At 37.9% G+C, this 24,836-nt stretch overlaps 1 protein-coding gene across 1 annotated transcript in view; it reads right to left on the bottom strand.

Moving 5' to 3' along the window:
• Positions 1-24,127, bottom strand: part of LOC104619836 (neuron navigator 3-like) — a gene marked incomplete at its 3' end in the record, with an annotated part of 55,934 nt that extends 31,807 nt beyond the window's left edge. The window contains exons 1-2 of the mRNA XM_010285855.1: positions 24,008-24,127; positions 23,257-23,309 (exon numbers count right to left, since the gene is read on the bottom strand). Of these exons, the coding sequence (XP_010284157.1) occupies positions 23,257-23,259 (3 nt within the window). The remainder of the gene's footprint in view (positions 1-23,256; positions 23,310-24,007) is intronic.
• Positions 24,128-24,836: the final 709 nt, after the last annotated feature.

The raw sequence follows: 24,836 nt of genomic DNA, 5'->3' as shown, positions 1-24,836 counted from the left end.
TAGCAGTGGCCAACTTTCAGACAATAGACTGTGGTTGTACTGTTTAGCCTTATAATAAAGTCTTGTTTTGACTTGCGAATGGAGCAAGTTTGGTGTGGCAACTCACAGCCACATAATACACTGAAAATGTCAGAATATGGCTCTCGCAGTCAGTTTTCTGGTAATAACTGCAGTTGCTATACAACTCTCAGGAACTGTTAGGAAATTCAATGAGATATGCATTAATACATTCTCGGGTTATTTTCACTTTCTTTCCTCTCCAGTCTAGAAAACATTAACCCTAATGTTGTCTCATTTTGAAGTTTTCAGTGTGTCTCTAAACATTGCTTTAATTACCTACTTCTTGCCTTAGCAAACCACAGTTATTCTTTGAACTCAAACCCTAGCAGCCCCAAACACTTTTTATTTAAACTTACTAACAGATGAGAGTAATTTTGTAATTACAAAAGTTCTAAGAGATTTCAAGCAGCTTCCACTCCTCAATACTGTTTCAATCAAGAGTGGTATGAATCCCTGAAAACCATGTTTATTTAAGTAGTTAGTGGTGGGGTTATTATACACTGGGGTAGTCTGCCTAGACCTGACTTTGCATATGTAGAACTCTACCTGCTTATATATCAAGGGCTGAAGATTTTGCAGTGTAACACTTAACATAGACGCGAGACAAATTTTGTATCTTACATACGCCCACAATTTTGTAGTCAATTTTGCTTGCAAAAAAGCACCAGTTTATAACAGAGATGATGCTCTTCATTAGCGTAAATAATATAATCAGAATTACAAAGTGTTGTAGCAGAGGACATAGTTCATTACAGTACAGAATTCAGGATATACAGAATGACTCCAAGTCTTACATATCAAGACACAGAAAGTGACGTAAATTTGCAAATTTGCTTCTACTGGGAGATGTTGCCAAGAGACCGCTGCTGAATGGCTCTCCATCATTGTAAATCCCCCAATTTTTTTGTTCCAACCTATTTCTCTTCTCCCAGATATATAGGATGAGAGGAAATGACCTTAGGTTGTGCCAGGGGAGGTTCAGGTTGGAAATTAGGAAAAATTTCTTTACTGAAAGAGTGGTCAAGCATTGGAACAGGCTGCCCAGGGAAGTGGTTGAGTCATCATCCCGGGAGCTGTTCAAAAAACGTGTAAATGTGGCACTTGGGGACATGGTTTAGTGGGCATGGTGGTGTGGGGTTGATAGTTGGACCTGCTGATCTTAACGATCCAACCTTAATGATTCTATGATTTTGTGATTCATTTTATATTAAAGGTTCAAAAGAGTGGAAGAAGTGCAGTACATTGAATAGCAGATCTGCCACATTAAAAATCTTAAAACCTGTAAATGGGATAAAAAATTAATTATATAATAAACCTTCATTGCCATGTAGATATTTGTCCACTTAGTTATTCAATCAACCATGTTGAAAGTCAATCAGTACTACATAAGATGTTTTTTCAGAGATAAAAAAAAACTTTCCTCTGATAACATAATCATTTCCTTATCAAAATTCAAGAGCAATATGTCAAATTCGGAAATGTATAAACTTAGCTAAGACAATCATAATATAAGAATTAAGATTTATGGGCATCATCAGGTAGATAACACCATTTGATTTTTTTTTAAATTAAGCCTACTGACTTATGTTTACAATATATTAAACTTCTTTCATAAATCAATGCCTTTTAATATTGTTCATACATACAGTATTATGGAAAAAGCACCTGAAATACTTACACCATAAAGACTAGTGAGCACCAAGATATTTCTAATCCACATTTTAAGGGGTTAGAGTCCAAACAATGATGTTCAAATAAGCAGCAATATTGCAACTCTGATACTATTAACACATTACATAGCATACAAAGAAGATACATTGCAAATCTTCTGTAACATATTACATTGCGAATTTGTGGGTAATCTGGTTTTGACTGGAAGCTATTTGAAATTTTACTGACAGAAATAAATCACTAAACCAGACTGTGGGACTTGCATGTAGATAAACAGTAGTACTTAATACTCAGCAGTTAACAGACTTACAGGAAGAGCTCATTTGTGGGATTGTACTCACCAGTGACTCAACATATAGAATATGTCTATTTATTATAATTATTTTTGTTGTTACCAAGATTAGCTTTCATCTCTTTTGTCTGGCAAACAAAACTTTCTTCACTTCCAAACATAAATTTAATTGTGGGATGCTCAGAAGACAAGTAATGACAACTAATAGAGCATTATGTTTTTCTGAATTTACAAGAAGCTTTGAAAAATGTCTTGGTTTGACTAAGTCCCTTTTGATAAGTTTATGACTATATAGTTTACAAGAACATATAGACGCATACACAAGTTAGTTATTTGTCTACTTGGAGATGGATTCTTCTTGCTGAAGAATGGGACACCTTTATAAATACGACACCTTATTATTACAGAGTGTTTCTATACATATATGATACTAAAATACACTTTATTTTATTGGCAGCAAAAGTTAAAGAGTAATTTCTGTTTGCACTTCATTCAGCACTATCTTCCATAGCTCTGTGTGTGTTTTGATATTCTGATTCATGACCCAAAGCCCTGGATAAAATTTGGCAAAGGATATGCTCTGTAGAAGTTTTCTAATGCTGCTGATGGCTGATCAGGGACGCTCATGGAAATAGTCTGCAACAGAAACTCAGAGAGTCACACACATACTTACCTTCCAGAACACAGAAACTCCACAAAACTCTTCAGTATTTGTTGCTTTTTTTTTCACTACCAACATTAAATAGTAGTCCTTTGAGATTAGTATCACAGCATGAGATATTCTGTGTCACGCTAACTGTATTTCAAACACACTTTACCGGCCAGATTTTTTCCTAAATTTCCCCAGAGTATTTAGCCTGAGTTGGGAGACCTGTACTTTCCCTGAGTTGGGAGACTCTTTCTTTCCCATGGGTATTCCTCACTAACCAAATATGTGGAGGTCAACGGATTTAGATGAATGCAGAATTAGAAAATAATTTATTATTGTTACACAGCTCATTCTCATTCAAGTTCTGTAGCACTAGTAGAATCAAAATAAAACAAAAATACAATTCAGGCCTTACAAGTAGCATCCAGGACTCTAAATATTCACAATACACATGCTGTATAAAAGGAATAAAATGAAAAATGGAAGAGTATTTGTCTATCTGACTTTCACATGAATGGAGTATGGAAGAAGACACACTAGCTTTTGAGTTCTGGCTACTTTCGTAGTAGTAGTAGTAGTAGTAGTAGTAGTAGCAATTGAGATGCCTTCATGTGTGGATAAAAGCATTTTTGGTGCACATGCTGGAGTTGGTGAGAGAATGAATCTGTCCATGGTAGACTTAGCTATATAGAATGCTCTGGAAGAAACTGGAAAATATTTCAAGGTGGGCATGGCCTAAACTCTGACCTTCCCTTGCCTAACAGAGAACAGTATGAGAATTGGTCATGTACAATCTCACAGACACATGTTTAAGCCTCCCACACCCTCTCTCTCACACACACATACACACTACCTAAAAGATCTATTTTTTGGCCAAATGTATAGTCTTGTACAACCTGCTACATCTAAAGTTGTTCTTGGAGATTAAGAAAGACAAATTTATTTCACTTTCTGTTCTTAATTGGCTCATCCATTGCACGCACTGTGACTTGTTGACAGCTCACTTGTCGTGTGGGAAACACCCAAATTTCTAGTTTGCCTTGTAACTTGCCTTCTGGGTTTTCTTCCCAGCTGGTTTCACTAGTTGGTATTGCTGTTTTTACTCTCCTTAAAGCAAAGATACAAGATAGAAATATAAAGAGAAAAAGCTTGCAGTTCTATACTGACATATGTTTTTCTCCTCAGTTTTATAACTTTATCTATTTGTTATAAAATATGGTAAGATTTACTTTAATTATTAATAAAAGTACCAATCAATAACCTCAATCATTATAAGAAACACCGATGTCATGCACTCCATTTGATTTGGCATTGTTGTTGATTTACCTGTTTTCTGTGAAAAGCTGATATGAAAATTTATTTACCAAATTTTTGTAGTATTTTCACCATGCTGTATTGCCATTTGTTATCCGCAATAACTGATTCCTAACTATTCCAAAAGGGAGGATCCTGCTGCAGAAAACATTTTTTCTCAAATTTATCTCTACTATAGCTAGAACAAAAGAGTGGGGTTAAAGACTTTCAAAGGGAACAATGGGAAATAATTTCCTATGGACTCATTTTACAAATATTATAGTTGAACTGTAACAAGCTGACTGTTTTCTTTTGATATTGCACAGGTTAAACTAGTTTAACACATCTGTAAGCAATCCATCTACTTTCTTGTCTCTTGTATATTTAAAGTTGGGCATGCTTATTAACATATATATGTGTTCATACTAAATTAATACTAAAGGTTTTTTATTATTGAACAAGACTATCTGAAAGTCTTGTATTTCCAACAGATAGCCTGTGAAGAAACCGTACATCATATTATTACATAATAAAAAAATATTTTTTAGTACTACTACTTAATAAAGGACGCTTTGAAGAGCAGAGGATACACCCAAATTCTTCCAAATCCTGAAGTATGGAATTTGAATCTTTGAAACTTCAGAATCCTGAAGTTCTTCAATGGGAAGAAATGTGGTCCAGAGTAATGCAAAACTTATTGTGACCCAACTGAGGAACCTCTTTAGTTTCAAATTTGTAGTCTCTGTGCAAGATGCTGGTATGGCAGGCTTCATGTTGCACTGTTCCCTTGGCTGAAGACTACTGAGACTGGATGAAATTTACCATGAATTCTCAGTTCATCTTGTAAAGATGTGGAAAATTTGAAGAAAGGGAAAATTGGAAGATAAACAAGCTCGCCAGTAAAATTTCCAGAAGTACAAAGAAGAGCAGAGGCTTAAAAATCACATTATTTATGTTCTGATAATTTATTTCCCACGAGCTGCTAACATGACAGCTTATTGCAAAAATTTTTTGTAACTCTACTGGAAGGCAATGTCAAGTTTCCATGGGTGGTGTAAATCTGAAAACCCACCCAGATAAAACAGGTGTTAACAGTCCTGCAGGGAGATATTAAGTGTGTTCTGCTGACTTGCTGTTGGACGTGGCCTGTTACCTCACCCAGATGCAAGGCACATTCCATTTTCTATGGAAATTATAAGACATTTCAGGGTGTTAAGCAGAATTCAGTGACACGCATACACGTTCAGCTTAGCTTTTTCTAACAAACGCCTCATCATTTGCAATAGAATAATTTAAGGAGCATTTAATAAAAATAACTATCAGTGAACCATGTAACATCAGTCCAAAAAACTGTTCCAAACTCAGCACTGACTTTGCAATAAGACACCATATATGCAAATTAAAAACTGATTTACTGGAGGCATTTGGGGAGAATTTTACCTTAGAGGATAATAACTACTGGTATGTAGAAGGCCTCCCAGGCAAAAATTTTTAGGAAATGATGCTGGAGTTATTTAATTATTCGTTATTTTTTGAGGAAAGGATGGTGGTGTTATTTAAAACTGAAATACCTTCTACTTCCTTTTCCAACAGATATTAAGGAACATGTACATCAAATTCTTCCAACATGCACTCCAAACACGAAATATGACCAGTAAACCCAGAAATGTGAAAACAAATTAACTTCTCAAATACTTGGAGAATTCAACAGACATATGTACTGACCTGCTGATAAAAGAATGTATGAGGTCACTGTTGAGGTCAGAGTATGAGCTGGAGTGTGTATTGTTTTTAAAAAAAAACATTACAGTGGGAAATGGGTCCCTTTTGGCACGTATTATTGTCAGTCCTGTCAGCAACATGAAGGAGACAATTGGTCTGGACGGTTTTTCACCTAGCCTCTGACTTGATGCTCGGAAAGCTTGGGGTGAATGGGAGATAATGTAATGTCAAATATAATTTCTTTGGCATTTTTTCTGTTTGTACACATCAACAAGTTAATGAATAATTCAATTATTCTAAATAAAAGTGTTAATTCTAATCATAATTTTTAGATGGCCAAACAGATCATTATGAACATCTGCTGGCCATTTTCATAGAAAAAGAAAAAAAAACAAACCCAACATCCACATATATCCCCAAAAAACCATGAGAAGAATACGGAATTTTACTCTGTTCCTCTATACGATAGTGTGATCTTGCTCCTCTTGTCTTCCTTTCTTACGCACCCTTCCTTCTGTGTCTTGTCCTGCATTTACTCTGCCCATTTCTTTACAGTAGTCTCTACAGCAGACATTGTAAAGCACAAAATACAGCTATGATAATTTCTGAAGTGCTTTTGTGTTGCTACAATAGAAATTGTTAGAAGAAAGTGTTGGATTTTTTATAGGAATACAGTGCCAGATTTGGTCCTGAATAGACTCCTGGATTTGGATTCAAGAAAACCATGAAAGTACTTCAATATTTTTCATTAACTTCTTAGAAAGCTAAAATATTACTCTACTGCAGCATGGATCAAGAGAAAGGACTAGGCAAATGTTCTCTTCCAGAGTCTTAAAGTAACTCCCTACTTCAGAGCTCTCGTCTCCTCAGGCCTGTGGCTACCGCTACCGTGAAAGAGCCCTACACATGCACTAAGAACACAAAATTGAAGATAAATATTACCCTGGGAGGACATTTTTGAAGGCAATGATAAAAGGGACTCTGTTTAAACACAGTGGTTTTTAAAGCAATGCATCACTTTAGCGAGCCTGTCTGCAATCTTTTTTCTAGTTACGCAACACTTCTGAGTCAGCAAGGTACCAATGTCTAAATATTTATGGAACTTGGCAACTTCTGAAAATTGGAGGGCAATGTGAAAATGCACGCTTCTTTAAAACAGAGGAGTTTCTCTCCATTAGGTCAAAAGAGAGTCTACAACAGAGTGTTCATTTACTAGATTTAATTAAGCCTTTGAAAGCATTCCAGTTCTCTCCTTCACCACTATTTAGTACATAGCAACTTCATTTAGCTCATCAAAAAAGCAGCTTTTAGAAGTAAGGGCAATTACCACCAGTGATGGGATGAATCTTTAAAAGATAAGTAAACAGATAAACTATGGGGCATTTCACTGCATCTCTTGAACTTTGCAAATGGAATCCATCCAGATGCACTTTATGCTTCCTTGACTACACCAGAAGTCATAACGTTACAACGTTATGCAGGAGAGACATCGGCAATTTCCTCCTATACTTCTGGCTTTTTGATTTTATAAACATTCAGTTTTGTTTTTTTTTAATTAGATATATTTCGCATATTACCCTGAAAAATTTTTATAGAACATTGAGCTTATCAGAAGAAAAACGATAAAAATACTTGTTATTAGCAACCTCTAAAAGTACAGTCCAGCGATTTCTGTAGGTCTAAAGTTATGTGGCTGGTCCTCCAGCTCGAGTCCTTGGGAAGATATATACAGGAGCGAACATAACATATGTCACTGGTGTTCCTTTACGTTTAGTTTTCATCTTACTGACTCAAACTGATCTCAGCCCTAAAGAAAAAAACTGAAAAGAAACAAAATTGGTGATGAATTGATGTCATAGGTTATTAAAACTATTCAAATTGACCCAGACATCTTTAAAAGCCGTAGGGATAATACGAAAGATTCAGATTCAGGCTTTCACTTTTGCTGATGTACCTGAGCGTTGTATTTTATACCACATTTAGCATAATATAAAAAGAAATATTAGGTGATGCTGTATATGCTTTCATACTACGCTGATAAACAGCCTTCACAGTTACTTATCTCTTTGCTCTACGCTCATAACCACGGGAAGCATTTTCCGCATTTTTACAAGATCTCGTGTTTAGATTCTCAGTTAAGGAAAATAAAAGCACCTGGAACCACAGAAGGCAATGGGATATCTGCTCTTAAGCTCAATGAGACCAGGATTTTTCTTCTTCAACATTCTTAGCCAAGTGTTATAACAGAAACAGCAGAAGTGCTCAGACCTATTAAATGAGGGCTTAACAAACATTTATTGCTTGTTGTCACTTCACTTCCAGTTGTAGCTAATGAAGTATGAAATGTAGGAGGAAGCATTTTTTTAAATAGTTATCCAAGTGTTTTCAAGTTCCAAAATACAGCCAGTATTACTTGAAAAATAAGCATTTATTGGGCTTTGGAGGGGGCACATATCTTCAAATAGATTAATTTATACAATGCGACAATATAAATCTTTCAAAACTGTTTATGCTAAAGAATCCAAATAAAAGTCTTGTATATACAAGAACTGTGAAGACACCCTTGCACATATGTTTACTGTGGAGTGTTGCTGCTGATCTGTCCATGAAATAAGTGAGAGCTTTTACAAAAAAACTTAATTTAAAGTTATTACTGGGAAGAATTGCTGAGAAAATCTGTGAGTGACAGGCAAAACAGCCCACAAAACTAGGATGCTGGTTAGCTAGTTTTGTGTGCAGTTAGAATACACAAAACTATAGCTATCTAACTTCATGAACTATTATTTATTTCACATGCAAATAGGTCGCAGCTCTCAAGTGTGGAAACCCTGGGACAAAGAAAATTCTTGTGGTATTTTTTTCCCTAGAGGGAAATGTCATTGGTACGCTCCCATAGTAATTCTAAAGAAGCTCTGAGGAATCAAGAGGTATGAATAATTCAAACAAGGTTCCAATTAGTTGACAATACAAGCCTAAACGAAGCATATTCTAATTATTACACAACTAAAGACTGCCAAAAGCTACGCGCTAAAATACAAAGAAATTTCTATTTCAGGAAAACTGTTCAGATTTAACTTTTAGGACTTTACAGGTTTGGTGCTAGTCAGGATGCCACCTGAAAGAATTGCTAAGAACTGTATAGGTGAATAAATGCTTTAAGTTGATACAAACTCTTCAAAAAGCAAAAAATATTTGTGATCAGTTTGTGTGATTGATACAGTCAAGTCCTAATAAAAAAAAATATATCTTGGACTGACTCTGAAACTGAACTCTGCCCAGACTAATTCATATCCAGACACTGGGCCAACTTAAAATAAGTTCAACTTAAAATAAGTATAGCTCTGATTTATGTCATATGATCATCTGTTGATCATATGGTCAGCAGACTCCTCAGTCTAGGAGCATTTTAAATAATTCCTGCACATCAGAAAGCTGCCAAGTAGATTACTGTATTTATACTATTTATTTCTGCTGACACAAAAATGGTTGTACTGTATTCTAACAATTTGTGTATTAAGTTTCAGGTCATAGTGGATTTAAACAGACAAGTTACATTAAAAAAAAAAAAAGAATATTGTGTTAATATTTTAATAAACCTGATCAAAAGCCTTTACATGAAAAGGGATTAGTTAATGCTGTTGAAATAAGCAGTCTGCGATAACTTGCCTGTTCTACTGTTAGTTTAAGCCAATTTACCTTTGTGTACCTTAATAGTATTGCCTATAATAGGGTCATATTGCCTATAATAGGGTCACCAGCTGTAATAGAGTTTCTATTTAGAGCTAACATCAGTATTTAAGTGCAGTTCAACGTTGCCAAAATCTTTATGAACTCAGAGTTTCAGCTGCTTGATGGTACCTTCTGCTATTCCAGATCGGTCAGATCCGTGGGCTCCCAACAGCAGGAGCAGGTTGGCAGAGCAGTAATTGCAATCCATGAAAAAAACATGACTACTCTACACCTGGTCCCATGGCTGTGCACATGATTGTAGGAGACACAAGACTTTTTCTGAGAAGTCCAGTGTGCTTTATTTTGATATTTCATGGAATAAATGGTGACCACAACAGTAGTGCATAAATGAATACTGAAGGAGCAGGCAAAGAAGCACCCTCTAATCCCCCTAATACAATAACTTTAGATATTGGGGAAAGAGAAGGAGAATGGACCAAAAAAATTGCCAGAGTCACTTGTTCCTAAGTCACCTCTTGCATTGCCATTCTCAGAGAGGGAATATTGACCTGATGGACCACTGCTCTGATGCAGCAGTGTGTGCTCATTCATGTGTGCCAGCAATAGGGCTTTGGGAGAGAGGCTGTAGGTGGAAGAGAGTTGCAACAGGGTTCAGAGGAATTTATTCTTTGGGTATAATTACTGCCAAATAAAAAAGTGAGGTTAGATGGGTTAGTGTGCATAAAAGTCAAGGAACTCCAAAATAGTAAGTATGTAAAAGACACTGTAAAATCAAGCAGATCTGGCATTCTTTCCAAGAAACAGGCTAGCACTTAGCTGCAGCTGATGTAGGCAGCTCCTGTTCCACCAAAGATCAAGGGCAGAGTGAGAAAATACATCTGGACTGACCAGAGTAGTTTCAGTATGCACCTACTTTCTGTTCTTTCTCTTCATTTTCTAACATTATACTTGTATTATATTCGGGAAGTAAAGCAACATTGCTGAAAAAAACTTTTTCTCGAAGCAAATTTTTGGTATTTTATTTTCCAGCAGGAGAGCAGGGGGAGGTTGTCAAGTCTTGTTTAATGAACTTTACAATTACAAATGTAGAAGGACAGGATGGTTTTTGTTACCATGCTGGTTTGTAATTAACCCACAACATCATTGGGACATTCTATACTGCTCTATTATCCTCCTGTTTTGCAGCCCTTGCTATAGGGCCAAGCTTTGAAATACTGGGTATGTATAGCCACTAAAAGATGATTCAGTGACCAGCACTGTCACCTAGGCATAATGTACGACACAATACCTCCAAAAGCTTGATAATTTGTTGGACAGTTTATTTTAATTTTAAGCACATGTGAGTGTGTCTTCTTCCCTCCCTTCTGCAGCTGAATTCACAATGCAAACCCTGTTCTACCCTACCATTGCTAGTTACATTCCCTTTCATTTTTCATGAATTACAATGGAAGCCACAACTTGTTGCTTTCTGGCACCCTCTGCTGCTTTACACATTACACCACAGATAACATTTCATAGACAGTTGCATAGTTCCTGTATCTCTGTTAAAAAATATTCCCAGTAGTTGGATTTCCCAGCCAAATCCAACCAAATAAAAGGTGATGATATTCATACTTGGTGTGTGCCCTCATTTATTGTTTGCAGGTCTCGATGCTTAAAACTCAAAATTATGTTCAGTACCTTCTTTTTAAACTTAATCTGCACTCACCCTAAGAACATAGATAGTAGCTCTGGCAACTCTGTAGAAAGGTGGCCATCTAAGACTCTCACAGATGTCCAAAAAATACAATGGTGCAACAAAGCTCACAGAATGACGAAGCTCCCACAAACCTTCATTCACAAATGAGAGGCAGGAAGAGTGGTTTAAGTGCCTTTCAAAGTGAGTAAAATCATTGGGGGTTCATCAGAACTACACAAGGTCCTTCATATGGATGCATGTCCACCACACACCACAACACATGTCCATGTTGTTTCTTGAGAGTCTTGCATGTTACTGAAGCTGCAGAATGCAATCTTGTCAAGATAAGCAGTGGCAGATCATCTTTGGAAGAAGGATGCGTGAGAGCACTTGGGAGTCCACTTCAAATTTAAGAAGTGGTCTTTGTGAAAAGTCTACCTCCCTGAGGAAATTCAAGGCTTTGCAGACATGGAACAATAACCTTTCCTAATTAACACACAGCACACAAAATTATAAGACAGTCTAAGCAGAAGTATTGTAAAGGGAGCGGTTAGAATATCTTTAAATAGAAGTAAGTCTTCAACTATAACCATAACAGAGCTGGCATTTTGCCACAGTTCCAAAATAATCAGACATTTGATAAAAATCTAGAAAGCTGACAAAATCTCAAAATTACCAAAAAACCTTGTTTGGATATACTGTAAAATAAAACCACTTCAGAGACATTGTTTATTTTCTTGTAAAGCTTAAATATGCATTTTTGATGCTCAGCTAAACATTATACACTTTCTTCTCTATTTTTAAATCCAGTAAACATTCTAGACATTCCTAGTATTTATAACATACTCTCCCTATAGAAGATGATAAAAATACCCCATCATGAAGCACACATATTTACTGTAATCCTGTTGCTGCTATCCTGGGAAAAATATATTAATGTCTATAACCAACAGGTGCTTTCTAAAGTGCATGTCATAAACAATTTGTGTGTAGGTATTTTAACTGCATGTTTGTGTTAAACTTTTCAGTGCATTTCTATTAATGGAGGTTTCAAGGCCATTTATTCATCATCTCTTTGTCTAAACATCTATATCACAAATACTTATTTGATCAATTCCAAAACTTCAGGGAATGTTTGCATAACATTTTTGATGGGAAAAAAAACCCAGAAAATTGAAGAGGGTAGAAAGCTAACTACAGATGGAGGGTAATGGGGAGACTGTCAACTGCATCTCTTCAAACAATAAATATCTCAGAGTGTATGTCACCCACTATACTTCAGGCATAAAGTACTCCAGTATTTCATCTCTGCATGTCCTCCCAATACAGTTTAACAGAACAAGCTTCTGATCGAATGACATTCCTGATGAACACAGTTGAGGAATGGGGAGAAGAGAAGGTGAGATGGGCATGACTTAGAGGCATGGAAGTACTGGCATATTCCAAATATAGATTAAAGGGAGAGGGGTTTCAGGGAATTGCTAGGGGGAAAAAAAAAGCTTTGAAGGGAAATAGTCAATATTAAGGAATGAAAAGACATTTTTGTATTCAGCAATCTTGGTCTACAGAAACAAAATGTGCATAACCTTAATCCTACCCCTAACCAAGCAAACCCATCCCTAACCTAACTTCTCAGTAGATTTCACAGAGACTGATATCATCACTGTATAAGAACTTCTTATGACATGATTATTTCATTAACATCTTAGATGAGTTATTCTCATGTGATTCCATACATTAATAGGATAAGGAATTGTAAGCCTAAACAAAAAGGCTAACAACTGCATGCAATTTATATTTAATGAATAATGTACTTCTTCCAGCCTAGTAAAATAATACCCAGGATGTGTTCCTGTGGCATTTTCTTTGATGACTTCAGACAGTCAAATGTGAGTGACTCAGGGGAATACGCATCTCACTGCCTGATGCAAGTGAGTAACTCTGAGCTGTTCTGTGAAGAGGGATTGTCATAAATCCTGTGGTTCTTTTAATGTTCTCAGATCTTCCCTGGATGTAAAGAGAACTGCCTGTTTCAGTGCAGAATAAAGAGGTCTAACAAAAAACCAAACCAGAATCAAATCATATCAAAAAAAGTGATGATTTGGTTGCCTTCTCCTCCCCTTCCTTTCCATGTCTGTAACATCCTTAGGCAGGATGGATGAATTTTCCCATTCTTTATGCTCTACTAGATCTAACACTTGCAGAAGTTCTCCCATCCTTTCCTTAGCTTCCTCTTTCTCTCACAATAAAAACATGTTTGGTCTCCCACAAAAAGGCAGCTATTAATTTGCTTGTCTGTCCAGCTCTCACCTCATCTATATTTTCTTCCATTTCTATAGGTTCTAGAAATTTTAGAGTTTTTTCACAAAAGCAGTCAGAATTCATCCTCTGCCCGTTCCATGCTAAACTGGTTTGCCTCTCATCTTACTCAAACTGGCTTTGTTAATAACATTAATAATCTCTTCAGCAAAACTTGGAACCAGAATTCCAACACCTTCACCCTTGAATCTCAAGCATCTTTAACATCTTTAACCTTACTCTCACAGAAATTCTGTCCTCTTTTCTTTCTTTATTCCCTCCATTCACATTGTCACAATTATTCCCATAATGTATCCTTAAATGGACCCATATTATTCCCTTTAACATTTTCTGTTGGGGTGCCACACACTTCTATGTTTGATGCTCTCATTTTCATTTTTAGTCTAGTCTTTACATCAAGTTAATTTCATCTACAAGCAAAAAATACTTAGACTTCTATACTGATGATGTTACTTCCTGTAATTATTCTTCAGTTTACATTATGTTTTTATATTTACACTCTAGATATACCTACATGCGTTGCTGTTAGCCAGAGAATTTTTAAATTATGTGCATACAAGATTACACAGAAAAGCCACGGGCTCCCTACAAAGCATACACAAGTTTATAAAAAGGGCTTGTTGATGTTTAAAACAAAGGAGGACAATCCAGTCTTGAGAGTCAGCTTCTAAAATTTTGTCCTGCACCTGTCATTTATGATTTAAGAGTTTGAAAGGGCTTATTTCACTCTCCAAAATGTTCAATACTCCCCTGAGCAAATTAAAAACAGTTAGGTATAACCTGATGCTCAGTACGCTGGTTCAACAGTGGCCACTTCCCCACACGTGGAAGAGGATCTCCTACAGTCTCCTGCTGTCATCGCCACTATTTCTAGGTGGTGACATGAATGCATGTGTAGACGGCATGATAATAATTTCTCACTACTTTGAGCTGCAGGACATGACGATATAAATTGTATGCCACAGGATTTCTCAGACTGCATGAATAAGATTCAGGGCCCTTATAAACCTGGACAGTAGAGCTAAATGAAAATGAAAATGCGTCCTATCATCAACCAAGGAAATATGGGAGACCTCAACGGGACAGTCAGCTTGAACACCCAGTGAATGCCAAATGAATTGTAAATGCTCTGAAGCCATCTTGTATATTGTACACTGCACGGTGTATTGCAAGTGGCTGGATGTGTCAAGCATGTCCAAGAAAGTCTTCCCAGCTGAGGACAGTCACTGGGAAAGGCTGTGGGAATGGTGTTGGTTCTCAATGGGGAGATCGCACTCTGAACCTACCTAGGAAATGAGAGGACTTGTCCAAGAAAACATTTGCAGAAGGGTAGCTAAGACATGCTCCTGGCTATGACAGTCTTGGGCACTTTCCTGGGAATCCCAGTAAAGGTACAAGTCGAATGTAAGTCACCTACCTAGCGAGGAATCTCAGGAAGCATACCTAGTTAAGTAAAAAACGGTATGGGTCTACTTGAAACTACTATTAGAACATGGGAAATCTGAATATGTATCATGCTGAGGAGTGTCATCTCCTGCATAGATAAGCATCTGCTTAGATCCTTTCATAAAGGAGCTGTATCAGCCTTGCCTGCTTCAGTGCAGAGCTGCCACTGTTGCAAGGTAGGAGAGAATAGACTGTGAAAACAAGTATTTGTCACGAGTGTGGCTCCAATGGGTATTTTATTTTGCCCACACTCCCAAAAAAAAGAATTGCATGAGGCTTTACTCTGCCAAACCACAAGAGCTGGATTCAGAAATGCAGAATTAACTGGTAAGTAAATCCCTGGGGAGAAGGGACGCCAAAGAACTATAAGCTGTACATTACCATGACAAATTCTTACCAGAGAATGAGGAGCATGATACTTCTGCCACCACATACAAAGTCCAAGGAAGAGCTGCAGCTGTTGGGAGCTGGGTAACATGCAGGGACAGGCTCAGCTACACTGAAGGCAAAATGTCCTCATAAAATTCCCCTCTGGACGACACCCTGACTTGAGACCGCACGAAGGTATGGACAATATGGGCAGTTATCAAGAGCAGCTAGGACCCCTTTGTCCAAACTCTGTGGACTTTTAATTAAGACAGATCAGGGTCTGCTCCAAGAAGTCACAGGTCTTCAAGATGAGAGGGTCTTTTACTTTATCCAAGGAAGCCCATAAAGGGAAAGTTCCCATTGTAACACAAACATGGCTGCTCATCTCCAGTGTGGCCAGGTCCTATACAACACATCTGGCAGAGAGGGAGACTTGCAGGGCGGAGGGGAATTTTAAGATCATGCTGGAAATTCCCATGCTAAGTGTGCACAAGGAGGCAAAAGATATGGCATTCAATCTGTACTGACAGAAAGTTGCTAGAATGGAGAAGAAATTGTGCTTACCAGCTTTCTCATATACATGCTGTGTACAAAAGGTAAAGGCCTCTATGTGCTGATTTTGATGTTGTACATTGAAAACTTTTCTGGCAAATAAAAATAAGGGTGTATATTCCTGATGTGGGCATGCCAAACAGCCAATGGTCTGCATTACAATAATCTAGAATACATGCATAGTGTCAATGGAAGGAGAATCTTGTCTCTTTCTCTATTCCAGATCGCTATACTCTCATCAAAATTAAAATTACCTTTCTAACTAGTTGCCAATAGAAGCAAAACTTTTAATCTTCCTCTGATCCTTTCCGCATAGTCCATTACCTAACACTTCGACATATTCTTCAAGTCTCCTCTCCTGCAAACACCCACACAGAAGCTATGACTACGTCTTGCAGATTCTTTCTATGTAACGCAGCTAGAATATGAGCTTTCCTATCTATAAACACCGGACAACTCTCACAGGAGCTCAACTTTTAACTACTACATTTTTTTTCCCTCTGGCTTTACTGAGATCACCTCTCTAGATATCATGCTATGAACCTGTCGTCCTTTTCTATAAGAACTTTCATTTTTTCCATCTTAAAGACTACTCCACTATCAAATCCCAGATACTCCTTGCCTACCAGAGGGCAGGAAAATGAACTTTTGACTCTGTCCTGCTCATATTGTGAGAAGCCATTCCTTTTGACTATCTTTTTAAACAAAGATTTGTACCAACTAAGGCTGTTTTCTCAGGCCTTGTCCTATCTCTTATGCAAACTGCATATTCCCCAAAACAGAGTGATCAGCTCATCATCAAGAAAACTCTATGCATATCTGTTAACATCTGACTGGTAAAAGGTAATAAGTCAACACACCTTTTTGTTCAGAATTGCAAGATCTTTCTGCAGCTTCACTGTCAGATTTAGATTTCATTATTCTAACTATTTGCAAATTTTGTCATTTTACTGTTCATGCCTTTTTCTAGATCATTCGTGAACATAATGAATGAGTCACAAGCACAGATCCTTGGGGGATGCAAATCATAGACTGTCTTTTTGAAACACTAATCAGTTATTCCTTCTTTTATATTCCTAGCAAGTTGTTAATGGCATTTATGAGGATCTCAAAGAAACAGTTTATGACTGATCCCTTGCCTGTAGTTCCATCCCACGCTGCAGCTATTTCAACGAACTTAAAAAAACATAACGAAAACCTGATAAGCCCAACAGTACTCTTCATTCTTTCTAGAGTACTTTTACTTCTTTTACACCCAATTACATGGGAGTGCATACACTCCAGTTAAGACACTTCAGGCTATTCACTTAAATTCTGAAAACTAAGTACGCAAGCACACACCATGGAAATACAGGAACTAGATTGCTGCCTTGTGTTCCACTCATTTAAGCACACCAAACCTGCACAGATGACAAAACTAGAGTTTTTTATTTCCTTGTATTTTCACGAATCTCCCAGAGCAATCAGTTGTGAAATCTGTGAAGATCGACTGGTAGCCATGGGGTAAGAATTTAAACAGAAGGTCGCACAGGTGAAGCAATGGCCTGCACATGAAGTGAGCTGGGGTTAGTTTTCAAAATGCAGACTGAATTTCCAATTGTAAGGGACTGTATTTCTACACTTAGCCAAATTTACATATATATTTCAACGTGTCACGCTTGTGTGGAAGACTCACCTGGATCTGCTCCAAAGCATAGAAAATCTGTCTCTAATTCACATGGCTAATCTCACCAACAACTGCGCCAGCAAAGCCAGAAGATTCTTACACAGTTCAACACTGTGCAGACAGAAAGAGCACATGTGGACCCACTTGACAGTGAACACAGGGATGACATTTTCAGGTTTCCCAGTCCTCAAAGAGCTCCACATAACCATATCCCACATATTTTCACATAGAATTCTGTGGGAGTTAATAGCACCTACCATATTTACTTTATACAAAATTATGCTGGTTTTCACAAATAATTTTTAGACACAGAATGCTAATGCTGATACTGTCATCCTTGAATATTGACATTCCTGAATACAAGCGATGCTACTCAGCAGTGCCTGCCTAGCACATCCCTGTCAGAGGAATTTTGAAGGCAGGTTTCTATACTGAAGGGAAGTCTACACACTGGAGGGCAGGTATACTCTGTGGAACACTTAACAGTTCCAGTTTCCACCTATTCATCAAGCCCACAGGCTGACTGCCTGTTAAGAAGTTATAGGCACCTATGCCCTTGCATCCCTTGAAAAAAAAAAACAAGCATATGAGCAGAGAGGGAGACACGGGAGGCTTTTGTGGGCCTACAGGAACACTGTGAAGCACATCTACCCAATAAATTATAAAGCAATGTCTACCAGTATAGACCTGGTCACTTTGTCCTCCTTCAGCTTCAGTCTTCACACACTTCTTTAACCACATCGTAGAAAGTTCTCTCTATCACAAAAATGTTCCTTGGTTAAGCAGAGACTCATTCACTCACTCCACCTTCTTGCTAAACTTAGTAATTTTTCTCCAGTCTCAAAGAATACAGAAAAATTGCTGGCATTCTTGTGGCTCTTTTCTGAAACATTTTCAATGTATTAACTTATTTTTAGAGGTATTAATAATGAAATCAAGTACAACGTTGTAGAAGTGATCTTATTAGTGCTGCACATAGTCACACCGATTCCCATTTTAAACAGACACACTGCTACTCACCCAAAGATGGTCTCAGCTCTGCTAACTGAAGATTTTTACTAAATGTCCATATCCATTTTGCAATGTGCTACAGCTCCAACACCTTCTCCAGCTCCCTGATTTCCAGGATGTGGTAAGCAAGACCTGTATTTTTACTGAACTCAACTCCCTCTGTTGGACTGCAGCATGTCTGTATCCTAAACTATAAAAATTACCTTTGAAGCATATCTTTGGTTATACAAACTGTTAGAAAACTGTGCCAAAGCTAAGATTGACAAAATGAAAATAGCCTTCATTAAATGTGTGTAACTACATTAGGACCCTTTTAATAAGAAGGGTCTCTCCAGCCCTTTAATAACTATGAGAAAACCCCTGCTACCAACTACAGTTAAGGATGCTTTTGTACATAGATGTGTACTAGCATAAACAGTTCTCACAGGAAGTAGCAAGAGTTAATTCTAATGAGGAAAAAACAGGTAATAAGACAATGTCAGTCTCTGAAGGAAAAATCAACTTGAAAAACAATCCATTTAAATTTTTTTTCAACTTTGAATTTATTTTATTAGTTATGTAGCTGAAAGCACCACAGAATGCATGAGGAAAGAGTAGAAACATTAGTTTTGTAAAATTCTTTAGGAACAATACTGACAATGTCGCCATAAAAAGTTTTTCAGTCCAACATTTTTTGATTCTCTTGCATTTTCTGACAGCCCCAGAATGGAATAAATTTGATACTCTGTATGCTTTCTATATGTTTCATATGATCTGTTTAGAGATAAAACACTGGAGATCTTCCAGTATATTTTTAATATGTTCAGGAAAAAAAAAATTTTTGAATTCTTTCTCTTTGTACCATTAGAGAAAAGCTTTATAACATATTTTCTACCCAGGACATTATCTTGTTTTTGTAATGATGGGGGAACTTACAACAGAAATTAAAGAAACTAATGGCCTATAAAAGAAGCAGAAAGGAATTAGCTTTTGGTTGTATCAAAAGGTAATTCCTTGAAAGACCATTAGCTTCCAAAAGAAAGATGATTCTAGGTTTCCTTAATTGATAGACTTATGGAAAAAGTCATACAGGGAAAATATAGAAATGAATGCAGTTTTTTTTTCCATTGAAGGGCTTGAAAGAGACGGTGAAAAAAAGGCTGAAGTGCTATATTCCTCCTTGAATGCATAGCTGTGAAGAAAAAAATATGCAAGGCAAGGAGAATCACAGAATCACAGAAATCACAGAATCACAGAAACACTAGGTTGGAAAGGACCTTCAAGATCATCAAGTCCAACCATTAGTCCAGCACCACCATGTCCCCTAAACCATGTCCTGGATGCGCCACATCCACACGTTTCTTGAACACTTCCAGAGATGGCGACTCCACCACCTCCCCGGGCAGCCTGTTCCAATGCCTGACCACCCTCTCAGTGAAGAAATTTTTCCTAATATCCAATCTAAACCTCCCCTGGCGCAACTTGAGGCCATTTCCTCTTGTCCTATCGCTAGTTACTTGGGAGAAGAGGCCAACCCCCTCGTCACCACAACCCCCTTTCAGGTAGTTGTAGAGAGCAATAAGGTCTCCCCTCAGCCTCCTCTTCTCCAGACTAAACAACCCCAGTTCCCTCAGACGCTCCTCATCAGACTTGTGCTCCAGACCCCTCCAAGACTCTATATGGCACTGTAGACAGGCAATGTATGTTATAATACACAGAGTTTTAAATCCTTATTATCTTTATTAAAACCATTCATAAGAAATGCCAAAATTTTTTTACCAGTATATTCACCCAGCAAACAAGCCGATCTTGCCAATTCTTTTGCAAGTTTCATTATTTAAATTTTCTGAGATTGGAATATGAAATAATTTATTCCCCAGTACATCTCAGGTTCTCAAATTCCAGGTGTGACATCAAGTGTGAGAGTGTAATGACAGCCACGAGGATCCTGGTAAAGCTAACTATGCAGAAATTGGATGCTGCTGAGGTTCACCAGTTTTAATTTTTATGAACTTGGACCTGCGGAGCCAGATCACCTTGTCTGCAAATACTTTATGTAACACTGCCAAGATGAGTGCAGAGTGCAAGACACTGCAACCTAACTACAAGAAAACTAAAAAAGAAGCATTATATACATATTTTATATAAACATTAAAAGATGTTTAGAACAAGGTAACAGCTGAATTGAGGTGCCTTAAAAATCACTTGAAAGATGAAGCCATTGACAAGAGGAAAACCAAGTTGTGAGTGGAACAGAACATGGGAATACTGTGAGTGATTAATTATGAACTGATATCATATAATCTACAGAGGATATCAAGTGTTTCCAGAAGTCCACAATCCATGTCAGTGGTCTCCAGCTTCTTTTAAGCTAATAAGACATCTTAGACATCACCTCCTGGGAAGGGTATCAAGTGGCAGATAAATACAGAAAATATTTCTCATTAATTTCAAGTTATGAGAGCAAGGAGCATGAAAATATATATAAAAAAAAGGGTAGTGGGATTCTTGATATTTATAAACTAACGATGTTAAAATAAAAGCAGTGAAGGAACGGCTAACATGCATGATACAGGAATATCATGATTGTTGCTGGTTTGATGGCTGATGTTCTGACAAGTCCTGAGAGGACATATTGCTACATATTGGCATATGCCAAATATGTAAACCAAACACTGTTTGGTTTTTTGTTGGTTTTTTTTTTTTTTCTGCTTATTACAAACAAGCAAGACTCCACTGCTACAAGGAGAAGAAAACTGGCCTATCATTAACTGAGTGGGCTAACAAAATTGAGCACTGCCAGGGGAAATGACCTGAAAATGCAATAAGGTGGTGCCTTCAGCTGGGCCAGATCAGTGCACATCTCAAAGGAGACAAATGGAGAGCAGACTCAATACCTGGGGTCTCTGTGATGCTTTGAGAGGAAAGCTGACAAGTTTGAACTACTTTAGCTTCAGTATATTTTAAATGTCCTAGCTCAGTTGAAGAAATCAGCAACATGGTATGTCAGAAGGCAAGAAAATAATCTGATCAGATGGTAGAGATAAAACAATACAGTAAAGAGACCGAATCAAAGAAGGATGAAAAAATATATTCTATTTCTATCAAGGTAAAGTGGTTAAACGTGATGAGTTAGCACTGTGCAAACACGTCTGACTATGTACAGGAGTGTTCAAAGGACCTGGTTTGAGACCCAGAGCACCTGAGACGTAGACTTTGGTCTGGCTGAGCTGAGAGATGTGCTTACAGGAGAAGGAAGACAGACACAAAAAGATTCTCGCAGGTACTGCTGTGGCACGGGTAGGCTTTGACCACGTTCTCCCCATAACTGCAACAGAGATAGAGATGAACCCCTACAGCACATAAAATTTAGCTAGCAGCAGGGAACGTACACAACTGTTGTCACTTCGGAGATGAAAGTGTTACTAGAGTGAATAGTTCTCTCTGCAGCTTGACTTTCTCTCATGGAAATGAAGCTCGATAGACATTAGAGTGGTGGGTCCCTAAGCAGTCCTAGATGGTCACTAACCAGTTACATAGCCTCTGGAAATCATCTCAGTTTTCTGTGCTTTTGTCTCTTCATGTTTGTCTTGTCTGTCTGGAATGGCAGGTTTTAATGTGATTAAAGTAGAGAGTGATTATCTCTTGATCTGTGTGTGTAATATTAGAGTTCCACGCTGGAGTTCCCAACGTTCTCAGCCAGGGCCACTAGGTGCTGCTGTAATATGAGTAATTAAAATAATAACTATTATTAAGGAAATTGCATATATTCTTACTATGGACTGTTTCAAAAAACCTGAAAGCCAGAGAAAAAACTTATCCTAAACCTGCACATTTTTCAAAAAGTAAGAACAGAAAGGCCCGATTATTCACTTCACTAGTACCCAAAATTTTTCCTTTTACTATTTGCAGCTTTGCAGAAAAAAGCTGCAAATATCTTCCCCTTTAGAAAATGCACTGAATAAATACAATTTTTTTCTACTCCGTTTCCATTTTTAAGCCCAGCTTCAGCAGTTTGCTGTTATGCAAGTTCATCCAAACCATTCCACTCCAAAATCCTTGCCAGCTACACAGTTGTGCACCTTATTCACCTACCATTTGGATGTGAACAGAAAGGCAAAGTCCTCAGCATGAGAGAGCATGGCTGGAACTGCAAATGATTCAGTAAATACATGGTGATGTTACTGAGGCTCGGATTTTGTACCTGTCAGCTCCACAGCCTTCTAAGGAGGCTTTATCTTATTAAATGTAGTTGACTAGCTATAAACACACTAAAAGATTAATAAGACTCCATATGAATCACTGTCACAAAATGCTTCTTGCCTGACAGTATTAAAATGTCTTTAAGCAGCTGCCAGCTATAGCTCAGAGAGCTATATGACTAAAGTGCTATTTCTGAAAGTCTTGGAGTCAGTGCATCTAACTGGACTTTACAGTGGACAATCCAAAAGGCTATTTATATTCAAAAATAATTTGGCAAATCTTGTTCATCAAACCAGTTTTCCAGACACAAAGACTCCACTTAAAAATTTGTTCTTGGATTTACTGCCCTTAAAAATGAAGTTAAATTAAATTATCTGGATCATCAGAACAGGTCTGCTAAGGCAGCTCTGGACTAATTAGAAGTGATGAAGTTTAACTGCTGTGTTACCTCAAGACCCAAAGTTAGCAAGCACAGAAATGAAGTGACAAGCACTAAGCACATGTGGAAAAAAAAGTACCAGGAACATTATATAAGAATTAGGACTTTATGGTAAACATGGGACAGAATTTTCACAGTTTAAATAAATCATTATTAAAAAGCATTTTAGGAAAGTGCAGAGGTGCCAACACATACTAAAAATATATTTTGTTCTTACCATTTGAGACTGGCTCCGGGGACAGCCATTGATATCTTCAACCTTTTCATTTGCTAAACAAAAACAGTGAGGAGAAAAACAGAAGTAAACAATGACATAAAACTTTCCTTTCCACCCCCTGGCCAAAAAAGAAAAAAAAAAAAAACCCGACCTAAAAAGCCAAAACAGAAAAAAGCTGAAGAAGAGCAGAAAAGACACAGCAATAAAGTGCACAGGGTTTTGTTGACACAGAGCTCCTTTCTAAGTAAAGCTCAGTCGTACAGTAACAACACTCTTGTTAGCAGCAGTTGCTTCCACATGCCAAATCATGCAAAGGGGGAAGTGCGAAGGAGGTCGCTGCTAATTCTTCAGCCCCTGCAAAATAACTGCTGACATGAAATCTTCCACAATTGTCTTTGCAGGGTCAGGATACGGTTTCAAGGCATCCCAGAAAGTATGAGCCACTCCAAGTAACAAAATGCACACATGGGAGACATATGGTTTAATGGAGCATTCATTTCTGACAATTCAAAGTGTGTAAGATACAGTTTTGGCCATTTAAAGTATGGTTAAACAGCCACTTCCAAACATGCTCACATAAACATATTTTTTAATTAAGACAAGGATGAACCACACAAATATCAGAGACATATGGACCCAGTCAAACTGTATTATTCAGGGTTCATCTTATTGTTAAATACATTCAACTTGAATTATATATTCCCCCATGCAAGGAGTCAGCTCGCAGTGCTTCTCTCAGCCCTGGTCTTACCGATGATCTGGATGATTTCTGCTAGCAGAACTCCATCTGCAATGTCCTGTTGCAAATCCTTGATCAACCGCTTGTGGCCAGATTTTGCTAGGTAGTGGTTAGCCCAGTCAGTGTAAATCTGCAGAGCAGAGGGGGAGGGCAAGGGGGAGAGGGGGAAGAGAGAAAAGAAGACAATAAAAATTCTTAAAACAAATGTTGGCTTGCACACCAGAGCTATTCTGGATCACATTCCCATTTAAGAAGTCAGCACCAAAGGAAACAATTTTAATGTTGCGTTTTTTGCCTTTTTTTTTTTTTTCAAACGGTCATGCCCCTCCTCCTGCCATTCTCTGTTTTATTTTAACTTCAAATGATTCAGGCTGTTTCATGAGGGTTCAAACTTGCTGTGACCAAGCAAAATTCCCCTTATGACTGCAAAGGAAACTCCTGTCGTAAATCAGTCACATCTACCGCAATTCCACCTCCCACCGCGTTTCTACCTCTACGCACGCCCCACCACCGACTCTCACGCTCTGGGGCCGCCTAAGAGAAAGTGACAGCGGAGACGTGCGCCTGTGTTTTGGTAAGAGTTCATCGGCCTGTCGCTGGCGATCCCGCGCCTGGCGATGCTTCTGCGACACTTTCTGCAATAATCACCGTGTCCCGCCACGCGGGGACAGGTTGTCTGTCCCCTCGCCTCCGGTTCAGCGTGCCGTAATGCGCACAGAGGAGACTGAGAGCACCAGAGGTACAGTAGTCTCAGAGCTGGAATTAAAGTATATATTCTGGAAATATGCTGCATCCTTTCTCCACCAAAAGAGGAGGGGGGAAGGGTGAGGCTGAGCAGCAC

This window comes from Phaethon lepturus, unplaced genomic scaffold (assembly GCF_000687285.1).
Source record: "Phaethon lepturus isolate BGI_N335 unplaced genomic scaffold, ASM68728v1 scaffold10634, whole genome shotgun sequence".
Classification (NCBI taxonomy): Eukaryota; Metazoa; Chordata; class Aves; order Phaethontiformes; family Phaethontidae; genus Phaethon; species Phaethon lepturus.
Note: the sequence above shows the minus strand (reverse complement) of the source record. Positions and strands in the feature narration are given on the sequence as shown.